A 26,489-nucleotide genomic window follows, 5' to 3' on the forward strand; every position below is an offset into this window, starting at 1 on the left:
CATTGAGTTTGGAATTATCAATGAGTGTTTTTTGTTGTCACCACTTTAAAGTGGGCGATTTTGTACATGTCGGTGAAAGGAAGAGAGGGGGTTTAAGGAATGAATGAGTGTGGGCCGTTACTTTGAAGTGAACGGCGATACATTGGTATCGCAGGGAGAGAAGAAGAAAGAAAGGAAAAAAAAAGTGGAGTTTGTCGAAAATGAATTTCGACCCAAAGGTTGTATGTCTTTGGTGTTCCTCACTTGTTCTGTGAGGGTTCGTGTGTAAGTGGTGTTTACACACGAGCGGTGGTGGATGTGGGTCTTTTGATGGAGTGGAGATTTCCGCAATTGTTACTTGCGGTTCCTCGCATACAGTATTGTGTGCGGGGCCTCGAGTTCGGGGAAGGTGTTTTCACGGGCGCCTCGATGGCGTATTACTGTGTCACTTTCCCTTCTCTCAAGGGTGGATTCATTGCCCTGGAGGAGGGTCTTCCTCCGGGTTGTTCATCTGGACATCCGATTGCTGCGTCGGATGCGATGATGTAGCCTGGGCTACATTGTCGGGCTGTGGGCTCGACGAAGTGGGTGCTCCCTGGGTGGGAGCGGGTTGTTGTGTTCCTGAGCTGCTTGGCTCAGGTGTAGAGTACGGTAGGTCTACCGTTCTTCCCGTGGGGAAGGATGGTCGTTGGGCTGGTTGTCCAGCATGGAGACTTGCGTCTCTTTCCCGGTATTTGGAAGCTTTCGCTTCCCGTTCCGCAGTTCTTGTGGCAGGTTCCTCAGGAGTCCTGAGTGGTTTGAACTGGGACTTTAAGTAGGCAGCTTTGCCTAGACTTTCCCAGGGGATTTTCCCCTTATTCTCTGGGGAATTATATTCCTCCGCAAGTCTTGCAATACTCGGGAGTCCCAAGAAGTATTTCTCGGTTTCCTTCGCTTTTTCGCGAAGGGTTCTATGTACCTTGCCGCTTTTGAAGGCGGCTTCGGCCTGTTCGTACCAGTGTACGAATTCTTTCCCACTCACGCTTGTCCACCAAGCATATGCACCATCATGCGCCGCTTCTGACCACGCTATTCTCCTCATGGGGAAGTTGGGGTCGATTGTTATGTCGACTGGAGCTTCGACTTTGCCGAACTCGTTGAGTTCGGCGGTCTCGTATAGCATGTGGACACTTCCCTGCAGGGTAGCTTGCCCATAGGGTGCTGAGGTACTCAGCGGCCCGCCACCTCTGGCAGTGGTCCCCGTTTTAGGGTCTGCCGTCGGTTGCCTACCGCTCTCCCTCTTCCCCTCGACATGGGTTTGCCCCTCTGAGGGCGGGCCCTTATGCAACCCGGACAGGGTCGCCTGCCCATGGGGTGGCGGGATAGTTGGTGCCCCACCCCTTGATGCGCTAGTCCCCATGTGGGGTCGTGCCTCATGAGGCCCGGAACCGTATCCCCTCCCCCTGACCTGGGAGGCCCCCGTCATGATGGGTTTGGCAGCGAGGTCTGCCAGTGCACGTGCCTCTCTGAGCTCGCGTTTCAGTAATTCGATCTCCCTTTTTTGGAGATCGACTCCTCCCTCTGTGCCTTTCAGAGAGTCAAAGATGCCCTCAGCATCTCTTTGTGCTCTGTTGTATTCGCGCCTCCAGTGGGCGCAATGGTCGCAGGCATCTTCTGACGCCCTCAAGTTATCAGACCGTGCCTGTTTGGACGGTCTGGACGAGGAGCTGCTGTCGCTCCCTCGTCTCCTTCCTACGAGGGACTTCATCTCTTTCAGCTCCTCACGGAGCTGACCTGTCTGAGCAGCTACCGCTGACGCGATGGCTGATTCCCAGCCTGCATTTGGCTGGGGTGTTGTTGGACCTGGGCCGAATTGGCTAATCCAGGGGTTGATCTGGCCAGAAGTTCCCTGGGGAGTATGCCTGGGGCTGCAGCAGCAAATGCTGCCCCTGGAATGGCGCTTGTTGCGCCATTGGTGCAGTTTGCACCGCGTATGGTTGGAAGCCTCTTTGGGGAGGCTGGGGGTATGCGGTGCCTGTTAGCAATGCGGATGGTTGTTGGTTCGCAGCACTCATTTGTGCTGCATGCGTCGTGTAATCCATGGCGCTTATCTGCACCTGGTGTTGTTGTTGTTCTGGGGAGCCTTGCTCCCCGGGTTGTCGTATTTCGATATCCGGTGGTTTGTTTGGATCGAACCGAGGGTTGCCTCCCCCAGAGAATGACATTTCGTCGTTATGTTACTCGTGGTGGTGGGAGGGGTTTTCGTTCTTGCATGCGTGGGATTCGCTGCAGTTGTGTGTTCTTTTGCACGTGAGCCTGTGGTTCACGTGGTCTAGGCGAGTTACTTGCCTAGCCCATGTGATCTCTGGTACATGGTGTGGCTGTCCGGGCGAGTTACTTGCCCAGAACTTTCCCACGCTCTTGGCTGTGGGCCATCATCCCTCGGCTTTACTTCCTCCACCTCCATTTTTGGGGGCGTAGTGATGCCGAGAGTTCCCTGTCTTCTTTGATAGGGAGTTTTTCTGGTTCCCTTACATTTTGTAAGGTGAGGTACTCGTCCAGGTGGACGAGGTCATTGCAATTTCCTAGGGGTTCCCATGTGGTGTCCCCTAGTTCCCATTTAACCTTAAACCAGAGTTCGTTGTGAACCCACACGTGGTTTAGGATTTCGCGAACTACTGCTTCACGATCGGGGTCTTCCCCAAAATTGTAGAATATGTTTACTTCCCTATTTGGGAAGGTTTCCTGGTCATTCAGCTCGTGAGGTGCGAGCCGGGATACATGGAATCTTGGGTGGATTCTGCATTGTTCAAGTTGTGGTGGCAACTTGAGGATGTAGTTTGACGTTTCTGGAAATGTTTCCAGAATTTCGTAAGGCCCTATGTATAAGGGCTTTAGTTTTCCTGCCCTGCCTTTGGGTAGGTTCAGCTTATCCATGGATAAGTATGCGAGCTCGCCTTTTCCCAAAGGCGGGTCCGGGCGTCTTTTTTTATTCGCCTGGATTGTTTGAGCAGCGCGATTATGTATTATCGCGTCGTGTGCTGCCATGAGGTTTTCCTTCGCTTTTTGAGCGAAGTCATTTACTCCCGGGTAGTCCAAGAGTGGTGCTGTTAGGCACATCTTTGGCATATGGCCGTAGATTAATTTGAACGGGGCAAATCCTGTCGATGTGTTCGAGCTCGCATTGATCGCTAATTCCGCCATCGACAGTTTCGCTGCCCAGTCGCATTGGTCTGGTCTAACCATCGCACGTAGTATTTGTACTACTTTTTGTATCATTCTTTCTGCTTGGCTGTCACCTTGCGGGTGGAATGCAGTTGTGAATTTCAACTGTACACCGAGTATTCGGTGTAGTTCGCACCAAAATTTTGACGTGAATTTTGAGTCTCGATCTGATATGATCGAGTGTGGTAGACCGTGGAGTCTTACAACTTCACGAAGAAATACGAATGCTAGTTCTAGTGCGTTCGTTGTTGTCTTTATTGGAATTAGGTGGACGTTGGACATCAACCTACAGATGATTACCCAGAGGTAATCATATCCCAAGCTTGTTGGGAATGGACCTGTGAAGTCCATAGCTATTGACGACCATGGTGTCTCCGGGGTCGGGAGTGGGTGAAGCATTCCGGGATTTCTCCTGGTGCTTTTCTTTATCGTTTGACAAGTTCCGCAGGACCTGCAGAACTTGTGGGTATCCTTCCTCATCGACTTCCACTAGAAGTGTCGACGGAGGGTTTCCACTGTTTTCTTGGATCCTAGGTGTCCAAGTGTTTCGTGGATGTTCTCGAGGATTATTCCCCGAATGGACTTCCTTTCGTAGTTCCCTTTTGGGACTACTATTTGGGTCATTCCTCCTTCTCCAAGTCGGGTTATCAGCCCGTCTTTTACGGAGAAGTTTTTGAAATTCCCCGGGTTCTCTAGGATTTCCCGGTGGATCTGGCTTTTCAAGTATCCAGATTTTATTGCCTCAATGAGGTCTTTTTCTTTGAATTGTTTTCGAAGGTTCTCTTCTGGAGTTATGATTTCTTCCAGATTTTGGGCGCTCCCCCCTAGAGTTTCCTCTAGGTTATTGCTCCCCCCTAGAGCTTCCTCTAGGGTATTTCTCGCATGTATCGCTGCGAGTCTCTTTTTCTCTGAGTTTTTACTCAGGGTACTGCTTAGTAGCAGTTCTTCATATTCCTCGATTCTGTCGGGGATGATATCTTCTGCATTTTTGTCCAGGTGGATGTCCGCTGAAACATAATCGTCGAAATGCAGATCCTCGTCCGTTGACGAGTCGTAGTATCGTGAGAGTGCATCTGCCACTTTATTTTTGTGGCCTTCCACGTATTTTATTTCGCAATTGAAGCTTGCGAAAAAGGCTTGCCATCTCAGGTGTCTCCCTGAGTTGTGGTTTTTCGCTTTGAAATATTCCAAAGCTTTGTGGTCCATGATTACTGTGAATTCACAGCCTCCCATGAGGTCGTCTTGCCATCTCATGAGCGCTTTGAGGACACCCAGTGCCTCGAGCTCGTAGGCGAAGTACCTACGTTGTGTGTTGGTGAACTTTTTGGACATGAATGCGGCCGGGCGGCAAGTCTGCCACCTTTCACCTTGTCCAATTAATGCACCCATGCCCGCTGGGCATGCGTCTGTTATGACCCAGACGTGGAGTTTGGTCCTCTCTTCTTCTGAGAGGCTTTCTGATGGGTTCCACTGGATGGGCTTCAGGATCGGAGCCCTGCATGCTAGACGTTTGATTTTGTCGAAGCATTTCTGGTGGAGTGGTGTCCACCTGAATGTCTGCTTGTTTGAGCAGATTGTTTGCAGTGGTCCTGTGTAACCGCTGACGTTTGGCATGAATATCGATAGATATTCTACCATTCCCAGGAATCTTAGGACTCCTGTGTGGTCTACTGGCTCTCGCCAGTTGCGGATTTTTTCCATTTTATCCACTTGAGCGTGGATGCCCTGTTCGTCCACTCGGCTTCCTAGAACGTCTAGGATTGGGGCAAATGGCTGGAATTTTTTCCGGCTTATGTAGAATTTCGCCCCTTTTAGGCGAGTGAATAACCACAATAGTGCTTTATTGTGGTTTTCCACCGAGCTTGTGCTGGTGAATATATCATCGAACCAGACGTGTAGGCGTCTGCCTACTTCTCCTCATAGTTCCCAGGTCAGTGCGCGCTGGAAGGTGCAGGGAGTGTTGCAGTCTCCTTGCTGCATCGTGTTCGAGTTGTACGTCCCATGGGGCATGGAGAATGTCGTCCTATGGACGTTGTCTGGATCCACACGTATTTGTTCGTACGCGTCCGACATATCGATCTTAGATCAGTATGTTGCTCTGGCGACTGATTCCTGGATCAGTTGCATGTCTGGCATTGGTGTGACGTCGAGGATCGTGTTTGAGTTACGGTTACTCGCATCTATTACTGTGCGCAAGGATCCATCTGCTTTGCAGATGCACAGTAGCGGGCATGCTCGCTCGCTGTTCGCGGGATACCACCATCCTGCTTTTACATAGCGATCTATTTTGGTCGCTAGTGCTTCCTGCAGTGCTGCGGGACATCTCGGGGTGTTTTCCCGAAATTTCTTGTTCAGATCCTTCAACGGGATTCGATGGTTCACCTCCCTCAGGGGGGGCATTTCTAATGGCGCTGGCGCCATTACAGTTTCAAATTTTTCTCTCCACCACTCCCTGAGTATTTCGAACTCGGGGTTGTTCATGGAGAGACCTTCCAGGTGTGGTACGTCTGGAAGTTCTAGTCCTTCCGGACTAGGATTGGGCCAACCTTCAGGGTATTTTCTTGTGATTACCCTGAGGTGTGTTTCAATCCTGCCTCCCTGTCAGGGGGGCTTCTTTTTTGGTTGTGCTCGGGCTCTTGCTCGAGTTTTCCATCTGTGTGATCTCGTCACACGGTCTTCGCTTATTCCAAGGGTGTCTATGTTGCCCTTGTTCGCCGTTCTCACTTTGTGGGACCGGAAGTCTAAGCTTACCTGGTTTTTGTTTAACCAGGGGGCGCCGAAGATGGCGTCGTATCTGTCGATGTTTATTACATCGAAGTAGTGTTTTTCTACGTGGCCGTTGATTTCAACGTTGTAGGCGGGATAATTGCCCACACGCAGACCCGGCTCGGATATCCATTTTCACCATGCAAGAATCATCTTCATTCGTTCCATAATTCGATACAAACTTGGTACCTAAAAATACTCCTAATTCCTACGAATCCGTCGATGTCAAGATCGTCCCAATCGGTGGAGATTTGGTGGAGTTAAGTGTTGGGGAGGTTGGCCACGGCGCGGGTCACGGGATCTGGTCATGTGCGGGCGTGGGAAGTTCAATTTAGGCAAGCGGGAAGTCAGAAAAGCATGCTTCACACATTCCCAAGGCATCAAATAAATTGGGAAAAATGTTCTTTAGCCGCGTAAAGGAGCCATATGGCGCCAATATTTCCCATCAATCATTTCTAAAAATGTTTATTCTTTATAATCCTGTACATACCGGGATTAAAAAAATTAAGTTCTCCCCTCTCTAAGGCGCTAGGACGCGTCAGAGTTAGTGTGTGTGTGTGTGGAATTCCTACAGTAGGAGTAAGGGCAGTTGTCTAGCCCACAAAGAGTGGGTAGTGGATACTGAGCCCGGACCTTGCGGAATTTCCGGAGAATTTCCAGGAGTTTTTGGATCGAGGCCAGTGGAGAAAAGGGTTTTAGTGGAGAGTTTCCCCCACGAGCTTGGTTGGCGCTGAGAGCCGCTAGCTCTCTTGCAACGTCCACGTTGGTTCCGAACAGGATCTGTGATCTTGTTCCTTTTGTCCCCATTTGAAGGACGACTGGGTTCTCCAATTGGAGAATTGGGATGTGGACTGCGTGGACAAAGTCCGGCGATAAAGTGTCCGTTTCGGCTCCACTATCGAATAGCGCATAGGCTTTTATGCCTGCTATTTTTATGTGAGCCATTAGCGTTCTCTTCATTGAGAGTGGTCTGTTTGCGGGGTATTTTCCCGCGTCTTTTGAGATGCGGAATTTCGCATCGAACAAGGGGGACTGGGTTTCGTTGGACTTTTGGTCCTTCTTCCCTTTGTCCTTGTTTTCCTTGGGTACTTTCGTGTATTTCCCCAAGGCGTCTTTTCTTGGTGCTTCCACCAAGGCTTCGGCGACTTTTTCGTCTGCCGTGTTTTCTAACTGGTGTGCTACCGCCAGTTTGATTTTATAATTTATGTCATCGTGGTCGATGACTGACATTGGGCCCATTCTTATGGTCCCAACGTTGACTTCCTCACCCTCTGAGTCGGGTGAGTATTGAGGTCCTTCGTATGGGTCCTCTACTTCGAAGCTTGATGCTTCGGAGTTACCAGAGTTGTTCTCTGGTTTCTCATCTGATGAGCCTTTCGACTCTTCATCCGTTGAGTTCACGATTTCCATGGCAGCTATGCGCCTTGGTTTTTCATCGCTCGTTATATTGTGTCTTGGGCAATCTTTCGTTTGCCCTATTTTGCTGCATTTGCCGCAAATTGGAACTGACTTTTGGTCAGTTTTCCTCGAGTTTTTCGAGGATGTATCCTCTTTCCATCTGGGTTTCAGCTCTTCCGCTTTCTTTCCTGATGGGAGGGCTCTGCCGCAGCTCGTTGTTGCCGTGGTAGTTGTTCGGGTATAGTAACCTGATTTGTAGGCTGAAGACATCTTCAGCCCGTCAATTATCTCGTCTACACGAGATATTGCTTTTAACATCTCCTCGTTTGAGGAGAAGTCTGCTCTGATTCTATCATGAGCGATCATTTCCCTCTTCCATTCGAGGGGAATGTAGTTTAGGAACCTGGCGTTGAAGGACGCCTGGTCTGGAGGCATCACCATCTGGGACGCTGCTTTTGACAGTTCTAAGTAGAACTGTTTTAGGCCTTTTTCCGCTTTGTATTTGACGTTGCGGTATTTCTTTGTCGCGTTCAATGCGGTGGAGGCTTTGATGAAGGTTCTCATCAATATGTCGAGAACTTCGAGGAACATGCCCTCGTCTCCTCTGAGGAGAGTTTCGTCTCGGAGTCTAATTCCGAGGTCAAACGCGGGTCCCCCTAATCCACGAATCAAGCAGTCCAGGTGGACTTCGTCGAATTGGGGACCTTTGCATCCTCGCGAGGCGAGGAATCCCAGTAGTTCTGTGAACCACTGCCAGAACGATTCCATGTCGTTCTCCCCTGACCATTTCTTGTCAGGGAATGCCGGCCCATTCTTTAGGGCTTCTGGCTTCACTCCTTCTGGGTAGGGAGTGAGTATTCTCACTTTGGCCATTCTTATGGCCTTTTCGTACCATTTCTCCAGGTACTCTTCTTGCTCCCCTGCCTTCGCAGGGTCGCTATCCAATGGAGATCTCTCCTTTGGGGGGGTTTTTGCTGGGGGAAATCTTCCTCACAGCATTTCTTTGGTTTCAGGCGAATTTGCCTGAAGTTGTATTTGTATTCTCTCATTGTTTTGAGAGGGTGTGAATGAGTTCCTCTCTGTTCGAGAGATCCATCATAAGTGGATGTTTGGCCAAACCTTTGGTACGTGCCAATTCTCCTTCTAATCTCTGAACAATGCCTTCTTTCGGCATCGTCTTCTCCTATCCTTGGGAGAAGGATCTCCTTAGCGTCTCTGTCGAGTCACTGATGATATTCCAGTGTGCTTTCACTGGTGGTTCTTTTCGTGAATTTTTCACGAGTTCTATTTATGTCCTGGACCGTGGTCCAGGGGTGTCTATTTGTTTCCTCACTTTTTTGTGAGAAGTTTATTTCTTTCAGCAAATCTGTTTGTTCGCTGATTTTTTCAGTCAACGCGTCGATTGCGTTGGCCATTCTTTCTAGAGTTATCTCTAGACGAGCCATGCTATTATGGTTCGTTTCCTCAATCTTTTTTTGGATCGAGTTTATTGCGTTTATTATGCGCGATTCCTGGTTTTCCAGGAGGAAGTTTGGTTGGGCGAGCAGTGACTCTCCCCAGTTGACATTTCCGCTTCTGGGGGTTCCAGAATGGGTTCTTGGAGTGAACACTCCACGCTCGCTTTGTTTAGGCGAGGCCGTTGCGGAGGGTGCTTCCCTTTCATAGAGGGGTCTGTTCGCTGGTTTCTCCTTACTTTTACGTAAGGCTTCCTCAGCGAACTCCCTCATTTCAGTTCGCCTCCTCTTCATTATCTCGGAGACCTCCTCCGAAGTTGGCGACCTTGCCTTGTCTGGCATGGTGTGTGGGAGTGTAAACAGCGGAAGTTCTTTTGGAGCTTCCGCACTCTGGGAGATCCTGCTCTCAGGGCGTATTTTCACACCTTCTCGGGCTTTCAGCCTGAGAAGAAGTTGATCTTCACTTTCCATCCTCCATTCAGACGGAACCTGGAACAAGTCCAGTAGTTTTTCGGATAGCCGTCGTGGGGGCTCTTCCCTTTGTTTCCCTTGGTCTGCCTTTGGGGCTTGATGTCAGGGCACAGCTGACCCCACACACCCTCAGGTACCCTTCCCCCATTTTCTCCTATTTTTCCCTTCACTGTTCCACAATCCTGCATGCATGCAGACTGTGGGAACGTTCTGGGCGAGTTACTCGCCCAGAAACCATCACAGCCACAACCGTGGGAACTTTCTGGGCGAGCTGCTCGCCCAGAATCTTCCCACGGGGGGGTGCCAATTATGGAAAGTCGGCAAAGAGCTGAAAACTGTATAGTTCCCGGCTCCCATTTGTAGCAGCTTCACAGGAGGTTGAGAAGGTTACCCTTCTTCTCAACTCATTTCCTGTGAAGGCTGGGGCTAGCCCCCTCAGTGAGTTTGAAGACCTCGGACTGGGACTAGATACCCCAGCGACTCGGAGGATCCCCTTGGGCCTGTCACGGAACGAGGGCCGGGCCCTGACACTTGACTTGGGGACGTGAGGGGGGACTCCAGGGGATAGTGGGGCCCTGGAGTTTCCTGCGACTCTATCCAGTCAGCTTTTTGGGCTGATCGTTCAGCGCTTACACGTTTTTCGCGCAAGTCGATCACCTCGTGAGGAGGTGAGGGATCTTCCCCAGCTTGGGTTAGATCGGTATGTTGTGGAGTTCTGGGGGTATTTCGCCCCGCACTTACTCCACATAAGTTTCTAAAGCCTTCAGGGACCAGCCCTGAGGTGGTTGCTATTGCCGGATCATGTTGATCCTCGTCGTCGTCTGACGACGGCTTTTGGTTTGAATCTCCCTTGATGGGAGATTGCGGTTTCTTTATAAACCGCTCGTTTCTTTTTAGTGTCACTGCAGATGCAACCTTGCCCTTGTGGGCGTGTTTTGGCGCCATAGGCACTTCCGAGTCAGATGTTAAGATTGTGTAGTTGTGGGTTGTGTTGTAAAACACACCTCATGCACTTAAAAAAGTGTGAGGTCTTAGGGTGGCTCAGCACACAAGGCCATAAGTGATACAAGATAGTGTATTTTACGGTGGTGTGTAAGCGGTTACCTGGAGGTTCCCGCTTGCCCACGTGACTATGTGTATCTAATTTACATGTGACTCAGGGTTCGGGGCTATTGCCCTGACACCCATACAGTGACAAAGGGGCATTTCCCTTGGGCGATGAACCAGCACCGTTCCCATTTGGCTTCCTCCACTTGAGAGATTGGGGATGTGGCAGAGAGTTGGGTTGAACCAAATTGGCACCTTCCTGTTCAGGATTATTGCCTTGGCGGTAATCTCAGGAGCCTTCCCCTTTCTGTTTCTATCCAGATTCGCCAGCCTATCAACTCTAGGGTTGAACTTGTCGAAGCGCTTCTTGAAATGGTTCTGCCATGAAGCGACAGGATGTTTGCTGGTCCAGTGGAGTTCTGCCTTCTATGTGCAGTTCAGCCCAATGGTGGGTTGGGGTGAGATTCAGGGTAAGAGTAAGCAAGCAGCAACACACACATCCTCACACATCCGCTTAAACACTGTCCAAGCAGTCCTGCTGCTGTGTGCATTGCCAGGGATATGTTTGGGGACGTTGATTGCTAGCCATGCAAGCATCCGCTCAACCTGTTCATTGTAAAACGGTTTTGCTTCCTCTCTTCTACACACAAAACTCATCAGGATCTTACACAGAAAATGCAGTTACATATACCAAACCTGCGACTGGAGTTACTCCCACTAGCCTATCAAAATGAGTGTTACATGTCGAAGGCCATGGAGAAAACCTGTACCTGTTGGGTCTGATCCATAGGGAGGTTGATAATTTGAAGTATAAGTATGAATGAAAAAATTGTGATGGAGATAGACACGTGACCAAAAATTCTTGTCACAACTGATCTTATTATGCCACAACCTTAGATCCCTTCACTGGCCCCTCTACATTCATACAAAACCTATCCCAAAATAAACTATGCCCTGGGCTATGTTTTTTTTCAAACACCTTTTCATTTTTGAGACCCATATCTTCATAGATCTCCCCAGCAGAGTGGGGGAGAGCCTGACTTCTCCAGGAGATCTTCATGTTGTATTGAAGCATTCAAATCTCACATTTAGACATCCAGTGTCAAGGTTCCACATCCATTTAAGCTGGATTTCACAATTTTCTGACAAGGGTCTTTTTGTATTGTCACAAGTCCGTGACAGAAATTTCTGTCACATCTTTTATGGAAGTGTGGGGGATCATGTTGGCTACCAATTATTTGCACTCACTTTTGCTATCTCACTTGCTCTTGCTCTTATACTGGGTCACTACACCATACCCACTGTCCACCATTAGCATCCACTATACCCCTCAGGGCATTCTGGTGCCTGTGTGTTGTGGTTATTGTTCCCTTTTATGGGAAGCTCCCTTGTTCTAACGGTTTAGCCTTTGTTCCTTTGTGCCACACAGAAATGTATATAAGTGTGGTGTGTAGAGCTGAGTGCGATGTCTAATGATACTGTGATACCATACTCAGGCAAGTTCTTCTTATCATATCCTTGTATTTATGACATATCTAATGATACTGTGATATCATACTCAGAGGTCAGGCTGCAATGCCATGATTATAACAACATTGACATGCAATCAGAATGCACACATGAAAATATACATTGTACACATCAAGATAATAAAGGAAGCATGCACCACGCATCACCACCCTGAGACCCAACCCTTCCTTACAGGCCCTTCCTCATTCTCAGTCCCCGATTGATCCGATCTGACCATGCTTGGACATCCTCCTGAAGCCAAACATCGATATATGGCACCATGCTACAAGGAGGTTGCTCTAAATTGACAAATACAACAAGTGCATCTGAGGTTTGGAGTTCCAACAAGTCAAGATAATTGTAGTCTCTGATGCCATTGGGCAATGCCTGTGGGAGGTCTGTTGGTCGATGCATAGAACAGGTCATCGTTCGCATGAAAGACCGAATTCCTGACAATTTCAGTGATGTCCCCAATATCAACAACACACGTGGTGAGGAAGATGCATCTTGGTCCAGTAATAAGCCCTTCTCTTCAGCAACTGGATCACTTTCTGGACCATCTTCTGTGTAGACGATTTGATGGCAAAGCACACCAACATGTCTTTGGCACCTCAGTCCTTCTTTTTTCCGTCTTGCCACTATATGAGAAAGATTGAGAGTGTGAATAAAGGACAGGTAGCACTGAGTTCTTTACCTTCTTCAACACACTCCTTACATTCAGGGAACAAGCCCTTTTTGTATTGTGCAACATGGTGTGCAGTGAGCACACATGATTTAGAACAGATATTACATCTCAGTATACTATGGCATAACAAGCTAAGCATGGGCAGGCAGCATGTTAGGAGAGAACACACCTGAGAGACCCATGCAGGGTTACGTGGACCTGCCTGCCATTGCTGTCAAATAGAGGAAGACCTGCCTTGGAATCAAGATCATCCACATTGTGCGTATAAGACCGGCACAACAGTTTGAGCTGAGACAGGTGAACGAGGAGGCTGTGTGCTGTACTGGGTGGGGCTTGCAAGCAAAGCTCTGAGAGTCTCCCTAGTGTCTTGAGCTGTTCTGCTGCTTGTTCAGGTTGCTGCACCCTAGTGCGGAACACATCCCTGTAAGGGATACTGCCATCTTTGTTCTTGATCTTGTAGAGGCCAGTGGCAGAATGGAAGTCCTGGAGAATGATTAGAGCTCTCTCATGCTACTTCTTTCTTTGCAAAAACAAACCAGGATCCCAGAGGCACATGAAACTCCTGCACCAGTGAGTGTGACAACCCGTTCTGGGAAAGATCGAAGCAGATGGAGGCAAACAATGGCATCAAATGAGCCCTTATCAGATGATTTTATCATATCGTCGCAAGAGGGGTTGGGATGTTGGATACAAAGTGTGAAGGTTTGTTTTTGTTTGTTATGGTAATATTAATAATGTTGATGGTCACATGTCACCAATCGGTTCCGATGACGGAGTGGGGAGGAGAGAAGTGAGGTTTGGGGGATTGTTCCTTACCTCTCCCAGTCGACGTCCCAATGTAGAGGCACTGGACTTGCACCAAGGGTTGTCCACTATTCCGGTTTTACAACCCCACTGATGATGGCGCCCCCGCCCCACCTAGAGTAATCATAGCCACGACCTGTCCCCTGACAACTCAACTCAATCTACCCCAAGCCCAGCGAATACCCGCACAGAGTATGTAGTACCGGAAGGAACCCAGGACATAGTACTCGACTCCGGAACTGACACTGCTGCTGAAGGGGGCCTAGTCGACCACCCAGTGGTTATCCACCCCTCCATAGGGCAGTGCAGCACACCCCAGGACCAACAAGCACATAATGCCTATACCCTCCCAGGCGACTTGGCTACAGAGTCCTGGGGTCTTCAGCGCACACCTATGCTTCAACGTATCAGACAGAGCCCAAGCAGCCTGGCAAAACGCGATGAACTACTCCGTTTTCCCTGCATGCAGAAGGCCAAGGCAGATGCTACTATCTTCATGAAGTGGGCCTTCCCTGGTTTAGCAAACACTCTCGTGGTCATCCCAGCCACAAAATTAAATGACCAGCAAGCAGACGAGCCACTTCCCAGGGGAATAATGATAGCAGGCCAAATGTACAGCAACACAGCCACTCACCTCTCCAATCGGTTCTGGATCTCCAAGGCCTTCAGCTTCGCTGCCTACCCTGCGACAGACTTCACTGCCAATTGGCCAGCCGCCTCAGACAAAACCTGGTGCAGACCAGCACCCAGGTGGACCAACACCTAGCCAGCGAAGTCCTGAACATGCTGCTATGCCGTGAGACCATTAACCCAGCAGAGGATGGCCTAATCACCATGATTAGACATGGCAACGCCTCTACACACTGGGTCTTCATGGCCAATTCCCCCCCACCCCACCGACGTGTTCCAACACAGACAGTGGGGTAGCCGCAGCTGGAAGTACGGAATGGTATCACCCTTCCATCGCCACAGGTGAACTGCAAGTGCTGCAAGGGTAGAGACCTACCAGCGCCGGCTGAGCAAAGTCCCGTTCTGGAACGAAGCATTCCCCCACAAAAGAATCAATGACCCCAAATTGCGAACACAAACCCCACCAACAACGCAGAACTTACTGCCACCCACAACCACGGACCCTCAACGAGCAGGGATGGCAGATGTGGCCGAGGCGATCAAGCCAATCCAGATCATCTCAACCTCTGGATAGTGCTGATGAGGCCCCACGATCTGTATCAGAAGAATCAGCCTGACCCAATTTGTGTAGTTAGACTCCAGGAAATGTTCTCGTTTCTGACCTTGGATGTATTTACATTCGTAATCAATTCAACATTCGCTCCCGTCCTCCAAGTCGGTCACATCCCTTGGCCCCAAATCACCCTACGGTGCAAAGTCTACATTCTTACAAGCTCCAAGGGCCCCTACAGCGTTCAACCACTACACTACAAGATGCCCCCACAGTACCAGCACCTTCCACCCCATATCAGGTGGAAAGTCAACAACACTGGTGAACTTAGCACCTTCTCCAGCGAAGCTGTGGAGACTCTCGGTTGCGCATCTTCAACAAGCTCGTAAGTTGGTTCATACCAGTCCATTCACTCAAATAATGTAATTTCCTTACAGATCGTACACCCCCAATGCATGGACATTGGACTCATTCGAAATTGGCCGTTGCCTTGGGAGGGGCGGGTTTGGACGCGTCTACATGGCTCAAACCAAGGAGGCTCCCAAGTTTATTCTCGCCCTGAAATGCCTGTACAAGGCTGAACTGAAAGAGGAACATGCCAAGGAGCAATTGTGTCGTGAGATGGAAATTCAGAAGGAACTGCGACATCCGAACGTCTTACGCCTCTATGGATTTTTCCATGACGAAAACCAGGTTTTTTTGATGTTGGAACTCACACCGAAGGGAGATATCTTCAAGCACCTTACAACACTTGGACATTTCTCAGAAGAGCAGGGAAGTCAAGTACGTCTGTTCAACTGCCACTGATATTCTCCAACTGATTGGCTATTTTAAGTACATTTCTCAGGTGGTGGCTGCATTGCAATATCTACATAGCAAGCATGTCATCCACCATGATATCAAGCCTGAAAATCTTCTCCTTGGTCTTGACGGAGAGGTGAAGATAGCCGATTTTGGATGTAGTGTCCAAGCAAACAGTAATCGGTGTGTGTTCCATCAATGCATGACTGCTTTGATTAGTATTGACACGACCCACCAGCCGGATGACATTCTGTGGCACTCTCGGTTACATGGCCCCTGAAATGATTGCAGGGGAACCCTGCATGGAGAAAGTGGATCACTGGGCACTGGGTGTCCTTGCTTACGAGTTTCTTGTTGGCAATGTACCCTTCGAAGCGAATAGTTTCATAGGTTCATGTTCCCCATGCGATGAGTTATCCTGTCTTTGACTGATGCTATGCGACAGCAACATGCCAATGGATTGTGTTGGTGGACTTGGAACTTCCCAGTCACATTTCCCCAGAAGCTTGTGACTTCATCGAACTTGTGCGTCCAACCCACTGTTGCTTGGCACTCATACTGATTTGTTACTAACTGCTGTCAGGGACGACTCCCAGGTCCCATGACCCTCCCTATGGTCCACAGCCTGTGGTGTAACCAGCCTGTCCAGGCACAACTCTACTGTGGGTAAGGAGATGAGATAAACAAGGCAAGTATATACACTTGCCTACTGTGGTAAGGAGATGAGAAGGAAGCTAACTTCTCATCTTCCACAGTGCCACAATATCAGCAAAACTTCCGGATACCCGGAAGTCACATGAAGGGTAGAAACCGGGTCCGGAGCATGCAGTGCACGGAGCGTGCGTGCATGCGGAAGCGCAGTGGGGAAGCGGTCGGACGGGTCGGTCGGCTAGTCAGGTGTGTGCCTGACAGCTGCTGTGCAGAGAGCCTGAGAGGAGGCTCTTCTTAGCGATGCAGCGAGTCACCCTTGGATAACAGGTGATCGTTTTTCACCGGAACTTTAAATGCAATCTCCTTCACCTTGGACCCCTGTAATGCCTTCGCTTGCTTTAATTTTTGTAAATAAGATCATAAATTTATACCTCATTTTGGAATGTAGATAAATCTACATGATAGGTTGGCATGATCGAACCGATTGGGGCACAGGGAGGGAATCCCAGGGATTTGATCAAATCAGCTCAATCGACCTCAGAGGTGTCCTGATGCCAATCCCACAGATCATGTCAAAAAACACCCTCTCAAACAAGAGAGAAGCTATAATATTTGACCCCCCAAGACCCAAGGATGCCCACATAATAGAAAACTACAGAATCAAAAGGGGATATTTTTCCACCGAGTCTCCCACTGAATGATGCAGTATTGGTGAAGATGCGAAGCGTTCAACAGCATGTCGAATGGCACTTAGAGCTCCTTGCTCAACCAGCAAGGCCCTTAGGGTACCCATTATGCACTGCTAGGCCTACCCAACAGGGCATTTTCAATGGGGGCCCCCATCATATGGACCATGACACAAGCCATCCATTGGGGCCCCTACAAACCCCGGCGAGCTTGACCCTTGGGGGCAGCCTGTATCATGGTACGTAATGGCAGGGGCCCCTACTGGAAACGCCCTGTTAGGTGGGCTTAGCAGCACAGAATGGGTACCCAACGTAATTATATTAAAAGTGAATGTAAAGTTGAAAAAAAGAATGAAAAATAGGAATTTTTCCTTCAGGTGACTGTCTTTATCAATTAATGATTCTCCTGACTGCTTCGTCTTGTAATTCTTAAGCACTATATATTCTTGTTGACTTTATATATTTGGGTGCCCTACAACGTTGTGGTTGTGCTGTGACACATTGTGTGACAGAAATTACCATCACAGTCACTTGAACATGCCATTGCTTCTCTATTGCATATTCAGAATGGAAGGCTTGCATCACCATCACTCTGAATGTAAAGGTGATTGTGGTCAATAGCCCAGCATGTATTGATGCTGCAAGGGCCATGTTTAGTGAAGATGATTCCACCAACATAATCATCGGGATAACCTATCAAACCAACCATGGGGTGAACCCCATCATTCGCGGCTGACTTCTATGGGTTCAAACCAGTCGTCCAGCATAGCACCTCGTCATACTGGCCTGTCAATGTTTCAAAGACATGGAAGAGGGAGCGATGAGAAAGTGGACCTTCGATATACGGAAACGCAATGACAGACACTTGACGATGCTACGGAAACTATTGCTAACATCGCCCAAAAACAACCCACCTTGGAGTAATGTGCTCGTAACGCCTCGCCATGCAGTTCAAATGCAATGGAACGATCAATCACTACGATGACATTGCCCGATATTTGTATCGTTTCCCCCTGCCTGCCTATCAGTCAGACTGGATTCTGAGCATTTTATCTTAATCACTTACACACTTTCATGTACCCTAGCGAAACATGCTAGGTAACTAGTTTCAATGCTATTAGTTCAACAACGTGCCCACTCTCTTCCTGTCACGAACTACTCAAGCTCTTATAGCTCCTTCGAAAGTGCCTTGATCAGACTTCGACCGAGTTTCAATCGCATTACGAGCTCCCTTCGATTCGCTCGTATCTGTATCTTGAACTCACTCCCAACTCATTCCAACTCATCGCACTTACCCCAAACCCTCATCTCGAACGCCACCCAGCAAATGCCGAATCCCTATCAACTCCCCCGACTCTTTCTGCAGCCAATCCATTCCAGCGCTGCGAGCTGGCTTCGAATGCTCCCCACGCCCACCTCAAATGCCTACCAAAGACACATCAAGGCTGCCCAACTTGCGGTTCGCAATGACCTAGCGATGCAGGGGGAAGGTTTTACTCAAGTGCAGGTCTACCTGCCTCCCCACACTCGAGGAACGTCGCATAAACCAGCATGGGCGCAAGCTCACAAAAGCTTCATCGCTCAATATGAGGATGACCCATCGTATCTGTTCGTGTACAGCGATGGTTCGCAGCGTAAGCTGAATGGGGCGAGGAGATCGGGGTATGGTTTGGTTGGCTATCGCAGCCGTGAGGTAGTATTTGAGTCGAAGGGGGAATGGAGAAGGGGGCACACCTGTTTGAAGCAGAAACCCAGGGGTTTCAGGTGGCAGCGCAGAAAATCACAGGAGTATTTGAGGGGAACAATGCGACCCAGCGTCCAACGCGTTTACTCATATTCGGAGATGATATTGGCTCAATTGAACGTCTCACGATGTCAAGTCCAACAAAGGGACAACACTACTCAGAGGGATTTCGAACGTATTTGGCCAACATACTGTTGCGCAACCAGCCCCTCGAAACCATCATCAGCTGGTGCCCAGCTCATTCTGGCATTATCGGGAGCGATCGTGCAGACCAGCTAGCGAAGGAGGGTTCACTCGGACTTTAGTTCTTATTTGTATTCTTCATTATAAAGTCAATTCCATCGGGATGACAGACCGTGTGTAAATAATATTTGGATGACTCGTACAAATTTCCCGGTGACTCACAGTAGCATGTGATTTTATTTATCGCCTCCTTTATTTCTAGTTTACTGATACTAATAGCGCGGGTCCAGCCGGACGACTGTTTCTCGCCCCCTGATTGCTCAAGCCTCGCTCTTTGAGGTTTTAACCTTAACCCCGAGTTGGGTCGGTTCCCACGCGCTCCTCTCATTGGCTCCCATTTCACCGAATTGGGATTGACGTCCCCGACATTGCTCATTTGACATCCATTCGCACTTTGGCTGTGTTCCCAACTGCCAGGTTATACCACTGCGATGGCACTGCGATGGCACACACACTGCACGCCCCGGAACCATTCAATGTACAGAGTCTCACCAGTGCATTGAAGTGCATTCTCGCTCTCTCATTGCTGTCATCCCCCCCCATCGCCCCCCCCCCCCCCCCCCCCCCCCCCCCCCCCCCCCCCCCCCCCCCCCCCCCCCCCCCCCGCCCCGACCCACGCTCCACTCCGCACGCCTCCCCCCACTGGCTACCCGCCTGCCTGCAAGCCCCTTCGGCCTTCCTCCTTCGCTCTGGTTATCGCTGCTTCGCAGCGACCGACTCGTCGTATTCATCGCTATGTTCCCGTTACTCGCTCTTCTCACATTGCGACTGTTTCCTTCATTTTTCCTTTCTATTCCTTCATTTCCTGTTTTCATTTGTTCATTAGTTGCACATGTTGCAGCACGCTCGCATCCACTGAGCCAGCCCTGCCAGACTCCCTCGCTCGCCTTCCTGCGCCGCGCTGCGAGCGACCACTTATGCAAGTGCCAGACCCCCCTGGTCTTCGTCTGTCAATCATTCCGTGGCTTTAGGGCACATTGGCTGCTTGAGGTGACCTCACGTCAGAAGCAAATCTCGCCCCTCAACAATGACTCAGACAGCCGCCAGACTGCTGTACATGGAATTTCTTTTATCATCGAGGTTCGCACTTCATCCTTCACTCAAGTTGGACGACGCAAACGTACTAACTGTATCATTCGATCCAATGCACCGACCTGCGTTTATTACAATGCAATCTGATGGCTCACGTCATGAATTACAACATCGCGATGCCATCCACGCTATATGATCACCGAATACCCCGCTGACACAATGCAACCTCCTGTGAATATGAACTTTGATATCCCTGGAGTCGTTCCACGATCAATGATCGATTCTTCACAGTAACTAAATCCTTCAGTCCTCCTGCATGCTCCGCAACATCATTCTCTCTTTGCTCAAAACGTGAATTTGCATTCGAATTCCCTGCTTCACCACCTCACTCTCAACCTGAAATAGAAAAAGAATGGAGATAACCGAAAGTAATCACGTGACCTATTCGACACACCCGGTGTTGGAAGGTATATATGGCAAGGTGGCAAAACTTGGATTCCTCGACAACTACGGATTCATTTGAAGGAGTTGACTCCATTTTTGAGACAGTAACTCGCTCAGAGCTTTCCCATGGCATCTCAGCGCGTGCGCTTCAACAACATTGGCATTGACCCTCAAACACTCAACCCTCAATCCTCATTGTGCCCTCGCTTCTCCTTGTCATTACCACCATCAACCGGCTCCAGCGCCAAACTACCCAGAACTCGGTATCGTGATACTGGGGAACCATAGGTCGAATGGGAGGATCGGGCACAGCAGTACACCCCATTTCCACTCCCATAGCTAACCCATGCCCACAGCTACTGATTTCGCTCTCACTGTAGAATTCCATTCAATGCGCGATCAACTTCGCACTGGAAGACTCAGTCAAACACGGGTGTTTAACTGATGTCCTTTGCATGCTGGGGTCTCTACTGGTTGGTGCTCGGGCCATCGTCAGCTTGGGCTGGGGCATCATGCAACTCGTGTGCGGCTTGGGCTCGTCATCGGAACCGGGGACTCGAAGCTAGGGTTGGGAGGCCTTAGCTCTTTGGGCTTGGCTGGGGGTTGCTAGGCTGTGGAGGTTATGCCTTTTGTGCCTGCACTCTCATGTCATATACAACGGTTTGGGTTGGTGCTGCTACGGTAGGCACTGCCCATGGGCTCGCGATCGATGTCGGATGGCAACTCGATACTAAGGCCTCTTGGCCTTAGCTTGAGCTTGGTGCACTCTGGTGCTGTGAGATCGGGTACGGTCGCGGCATCATGCCCTGCACTCGGGGGACTTTAACATCAAGTACAATGTTACCGTCTAGCAACGTAGGCGCCATCTGGTGTCTCCAGGGTGAACATTGGGGGAAAAGGGTTCGTATGTTGCGGTATTGAGGACTGACGACGCGTCCGACTCAGGTAAAATGAGAAATTTCAAATGACGAAGGCATCTTGCACAACCTGCATGGACCACCATGTTGGAATATGGAGAGCAAATGCATGACATCCTGCTAAGCAATAACAACTATTACTATTATCAGACACCCTCGTTATGTTTTATACCAATGAAAGTATGACATGCTGCACTAAAATAATTGATGGAAATCCCTTATGGCCACTGTTGCATTCCCCATTCCAACCCAAACCATACTGTCAGGGCAATAGCCCCGAACCCCGAGTCACATGTAAATTAGATACACATAGTCACGTGGGCAAGCGGGAACCTCTGGGAAACCGCTTACACACCACCGTAAAATACACTATCTTGTATCACTTACGGCCTTGTGTGCTGAGCCACCCTAAGACCTCACACTTTTTTAAGTGCATGAGGTGTGTTTTACAACACAACCCACAACTACACAATCTTAACATCTGACTCGGAAGTGCCTATGGCGCCAAAACACACCCGCAAGGGCAAGGTTGCATCTGCAGTGACACTAAAAAGAAACGAGCGGTTTATAAAGAAACCGCAATCTCCCATCAAGGGAGATTCAAACCAAAAGCCGTCGTCAGACGACGACGAGGATCAACATGATCCGGCAATAGCAACCACCTCAGGGCTGGTCCCTGAAGGCTTTAGAAACTTATGTGGAGTAAGTGCGGGGCGAAATACCCCCAGAACTCCATGACATACCGATCTAACCCAAGCTGGGGAAGATCCCTCACCTCCTCACGAGGTGATCGACTTGCGCGAAAAACGTGTAAGCGCTGAACGATCAGCCCAAAAAGCTGACTGGATAGAGTCGCAGGAAACTCCAGGGCCCCACTATCCCCTGGAGTCCCCCCTCACATCCCCAAGTCAAGTGTCAGGGCCCGGCCCTCGTTCCGTGACGGGCCCAAGGGGATCCTCTGAGTCGCTGGGGTATCTAGTCCCAGTCCGAGGTCTTCAAACTCACTGAGGGGGCTAGCCCCAGCCTTCACAGGAAATGAGTTGAGAAGAAGGGTAACCTTCTCAACCTCCTGTGAAGCCGCTACAAATGGGAGCCGGGAACTATACAGTTTTCGGCTCTTTGCTGACTTTCCATAATTGGCACCCCCCCGTGGGAAGATTCTGGGCGAGCAGCTCGCCCAGAAAGTCCCCACGGTTGTGGCTGTGATGGTTTCTGGGCGAGTAACTCGCCCAGAACGTTCCCACGGTCTGCATTCATGCGGGATTGTGGAACAGTGAAGGGAAAAATAGGAGAAAATGGGGGAAGGGTACCTGAGGGTGTGTGGGGTCAGGGGCTGTGCCCTGACAGTTCTGCGGTTCGACTCCCAGAATGTCCATATTTTAGCATTAAGGTTCCCAAGACCACATGTACAAATTCCAACAAAATTCTATACCTAACATCTAAGCTGCTGGGTTACTAGGTGCATATGTCAATGATGCACAGAATAACCTCTGGCTTATTTTTCCATAGTTTCTTGTGGGGCTGGTGGTACTCCAAATGTTGACACGGCATTCCGATGCCCTTGTTATTATGGTTATTGTTCCCTTTTATGGGAAGTTTCGTTGTCCTAATGCTTTAGCCTTTGTTCATTTGCGCCACACAGAAATGTATATAAGTATGATGTGTAGAGCTGAGTGCGATATCTAATGGCATTGTGATATTGCACTCAGAATGTCCAGCTGCAGTGCCGCGATTATAATGGACTCAAGAAGCACAAAATGGGTTAACCCCGATACATTATTTTGAAAATGACGGACCCATTCCAAAATGCCCTAAAAATACATTCTAATTGACCATGTCACTGAGGTGGGAGTGCTCCGAGGTGTGGCAACACATCCAATGAGTTCCCACTTCCTTTAGCTTCTCTCTCAATGCCTTCAACTTGTGCCTCATGGCATCTTCGGGCTTCCGGAGATACCCATGACTAGACTACTGTACATACACGACCACCTACCGGTGACGCGTGACGCGAGCCTTGCGGTCCGGGTGTAAGTCCGTGTTTGTGACGCGTGACACTGGGGATCCGGTTTGTTGTCCCCATTGTCACTTTTTTTTTTTGGGAGCCAAGGTGTGGCTGTGCATTTGATTCAATTTTTGGGAAAGTAGCCCAAAAACGGAGTATAATATGATTTGAAATTCATTCGGATTTAAGACTGACTTCACCATCGGAGACCGTCACTCTCACGCACATACCGCTGTTGCGGATGTCGCACATGCATCGCTATCACCGGTTGTCTGTCACACCTCATCAGGAGCAGCCGGTTTACTCTCCCGGCGTGACGCTCCAACCCCATCCGGTAGTTGGTCATGTATGTACAGTATTTCGTATTTGCAATGTGGTGGAGATCCAGCCACCTATTGTCAAGCGATGGACAACAGATCAACGGTATCTGCGCGACCATCTAAAGTGGAGGGCCTCTTTTCAGAGTTCAACCGGAGTCGATGCGTATAATAAGAGGGTGTGATCCAGGTGGGGTGTTATCAATTAACAAATTCATTGAAACATATACTTTATCATATCAATATCATGGTCGGGCTTAATAAGCTCACCATCAACTGCCCCTGTAGGTCGCTTGATATCAACATTATTCACATTCATTGGATATCGCACTTCCTCAATTTTACCTGCCCAGTCAAAGTCGACTAGTAGAATTCCAGGCTTACCGTCTTTCCGCACCATGACGTTGGTGGTTCGAATATCACCATGCACAAATGCTTGTTGGTGGAGAGCCTGCACCTTCTGTTCGATTTCGTCTTTGAACAAGGCTTTCATCTCTGAATGCCGCAATTCATGATAATCATCCCCGATTAAAGCCATGACAACCATATACCATCCACCCGCAATGGGCTGACACCTCTTCAAAGCAGGTGCACAACCAAGCAAGAAGCATGCGAGATGTGCATCCTCGGAGTATCGGTGGGTGAACTTGATGAATATTTTCTCATCACCGATAGTGCCGGAAAATAGGAGTCTCTTCTCGTCAAGCTGCGATGAGTATTCAAATGGGTACTTTGTGCTACTGCGCGGGGAATCGAAGTCGGTAGGATACGGAAACGTAATGATCGGGTTAGGGGTTATACGTGGAAGTTCGGATTCGTAGTAGCTATTCAACGCGAGAATCGCGTTTTTTGTTGCACCAAAAAAACGGGCAGCTTGCATGCGCATATCGACGTTGGATGCATGATAGAAGAGCGGCAACGTGGGGCTAGGACCTCCAGATGAGGGTGAATGGTCAAGACGGCACCGGCAAAGCCAATGTGGGCACCTAGGGCATGAATTTAGGGTGTATCCAGGAGAAGAAACGTGGAAGCTCACCAGCAAGGTAGAGGATAAAGCAAGGGAGACGCGAACGGGTTTCGTCAAAGTGGTTCCTTATGAAGGCACTATAGTACCAGGCAGCCTCGAAAAGAGGCTCAGCACCGCCGGTGGAAAGCTCTGCCTTGGCCTCGATGAGTGCAAAGCAAAAGCCCTTGTAGCGAAGATCTCCATCAGTAAAATACTTGCCAATTCCGGTGGGCAAAAAGTCGAGACCATAGCTTGCGAAATCTTTTCGAGCTTGGTCAGCCCTGTCCCCTTCGTTGGCGTAAATATTTGACATAGAATGGGAGAACTTTAAAGCGAAATCATGGTCTTTCTTGGTGGGTGTATAAGTTTTACAGTCATCTTGGAACTGGCCGAATATGGGATGATATAGTGAGATGGGTATCGTCGCGGCGGCGGTTGGGGGGCGATTAAACGCAAACGCAGGTTTTTCCTTTTTCTGGATGGCAACAAACTTTTTGGGTAGGCCCCCTGAGGAAGGGGCCTCTTGTGAAACGGATGAACCCCACGCCTTGCGGGCTTCGGCGACGCGGTCGCCTTGATATAATAGGGGACGTTGACTAGTGGATGATATAGACTTGCCGGGCGGAAACTTGATAATAATGTGTAGATGACGTTGGGCCGGTGGATCGGGAAAAATGGAGGACAATTGATGGACAGGTGATAGCTTTTCCTCGTCTTTAAGTTCAACCTTATTCACATTCTCCTTGAAACTGTTATCGACCGGGATGGAAACCCTCCAGAGTGTGAGGGTGTCTGCTGGAATGTGATCGAGTGCGGGCTTCTTCTTCTCCTTAACGATCTCCTTGAGGGTGCCGACAGACTCTGTACTCGCAATTTTGACCGGAAAGATATGGTTGGCGTCATCGCCACGAACGAGACAGTACAGTTCGAGAATAAGAGGATCTAATTGTGGCACTGAAGACGAGCTTGAATGAGAAAATACGTCACAGACAGAGATAGCTCCGCGACTATCACTCACAATCACGCGGGAATTGAACAACGATGTGTAGGTCTTGATCGTCAGGTTGATTCGGGAAAAGGCGGGACAATCTCTTCACAGGCAATAGTTCGTTTTGAAGTTTAACCTTCTCCTCGAAACCGTCGTCGACTGGGATGGAAACCTTCCAGAGTGTGAGGGCATCTGCGTCAATGTGTTGGAGAGCGACCTTCTTCTTGTCTTTGATTGCTTCCTTGAGGGCAATGACAGACTCTGTACTTGCAATTTTGACCGAGAACACTTGGCCAGTCCCATCGCCAAGTACCCAGCAGTTGAGATTGACAGACATGGGTTATTGGCAAGTCCAAACACTAAATGAATCTGCGGGCATTCGGCTAAATCCGAGGCTTGCATCTTCACATCGTTCGACGCATTCAACCCGATATGACCGTATGTTACACTATAGATAGGCTTTCGATCACTAGGTTGGGGCCCGGCGCCCTATTCTTACAATAGGTGGCATATCCGGTAGGCACAAAATCTGTCGCTCACGTTTGTGAAATCGCATCTGATGTTTCCTTTCCACAAGACCTTCACACACAAGCTCATTCGTTCATGCCGGTTATGGTTGCGATTCTAACAGTCCTCTAGCCGTTAAGGGCGCTCTCGTCAAACACTGCATGCATTGCTCACGTCTCTCAACATACCTTGTTGCCCTACAGATGTCCCTGAAGGGCCTCTCCTCGCAGCTAACTGAAGACGCTTAGTGTGTCGCTGGTGTGTAGTGGTTAGAGCACTCTCTTTAGCCAATCAAGCCACCGGAATCATCGTCTGTGTGGAGACGCCCCATGCTAGCGCCATTTCGTAGAGGTACCCAACTCAAGAGGGCCGGAGGCTGCGCCCTTGCACCGCTCCGTCTCGTGGTCGTTTTCTTCGTCCAGGCAACGCGCTGCAAAGGCTGGTCTCCCACCCTGACCCTCACAAACATAACCATTATGAGCCGCCTCGTCACCACTGTTAACGGTGCATTACACGACGCACATATTACCACCTGCCCACTCACGCTCTGAGACTCAGATCTTGCTGTAAATTCCCAGAACAGTAATCCAAGCTCTGTGTCGTCTCCTGCCATCGAACGGGCCCGACAGGCAGAACGCGAGCAAAAAGTCGATC

General features: G+C 49.5%; 3 protein-coding genes across 3 annotated transcripts; 1 reads left to right on the top strand and 2 right to left on the bottom strand.

Moving 5' to 3' along the window:
• Positions 1-12,017: 12,017 nt before the first annotated feature.
• On the bottom strand, positions 12,018-13,172 carry EI90DRAFT_2948833 (DHS-like NAD/FAD-binding domain-containing protein; the record flags this gene model as incomplete). Its single annotated transcript, XM_039055374.1, has 5 exons — positions 12,018-12,193; positions 12,248-12,445; positions 12,511-12,629; positions 12,683-12,996; positions 13,050-13,172. 5 exons carry the CDS (start codon positions 13,170-13,172, stop codon positions 12,018-12,020), a joined length of 930 nt encoding a protein of 309 aa, XP_038908506.1.
• Positions 13,173-14,760: 1,588 nt separating this feature from the next.
• EI90DRAFT_3147668 (kinase-like domain-containing protein) lies at positions 14,761-16,302 on the top strand (the record flags this gene model as incomplete). Its single annotated transcript, XM_039065544.1, has 6 exons — positions 14,761-14,882; positions 14,935-15,280; positions 15,333-15,481; positions 15,537-15,688; positions 15,744-15,823; positions 16,237-16,302. The coding sequence occupies 6 exons, from the start codon at positions 14,761-14,763 to the stop codon at positions 16,300-16,302; spliced, it is 915 nt and encodes a 304-aa protein (XP_038908507.1).
• Positions 16,303-23,508: 7,206 nt separating this feature from the next.
• On the bottom strand, positions 23,509-25,702 carry EI90DRAFT_3090964 (uncharacterized protein). The gene is made up of 4 exons (XM_039062353.1): positions 25,359-25,702; positions 24,371-25,294; positions 24,300-24,320; positions 23,509-24,267 (listed from the first exon to the last, which is right to left on the bottom strand). Exons 1-4 carry the CDS (start codon positions 25,663-25,665, stop codon positions 23,549-23,551), a joined length of 1,971 nt encoding a protein of 656 aa, XP_038908508.1. The 5' UTR covers positions 25,666-25,702; the 3' UTR covers positions 23,509-23,548.
• Between the last annotated feature and the right edge of the window lie 787 nt (positions 25,703-26,489).

This window comes from Cantharellus anzutake, assembly GCF_015039405.1.
Source record: "Cantharellus anzutake strain C23 chromosome Unknown EI90scaffold_156, whole genome shotgun sequence".
Taxonomy (NCBI): domain Eukaryota; kingdom Fungi; phylum Basidiomycota; class Agaricomycetes; order Cantharellales; family Hydnaceae; genus Cantharellus; species Cantharellus anzutake.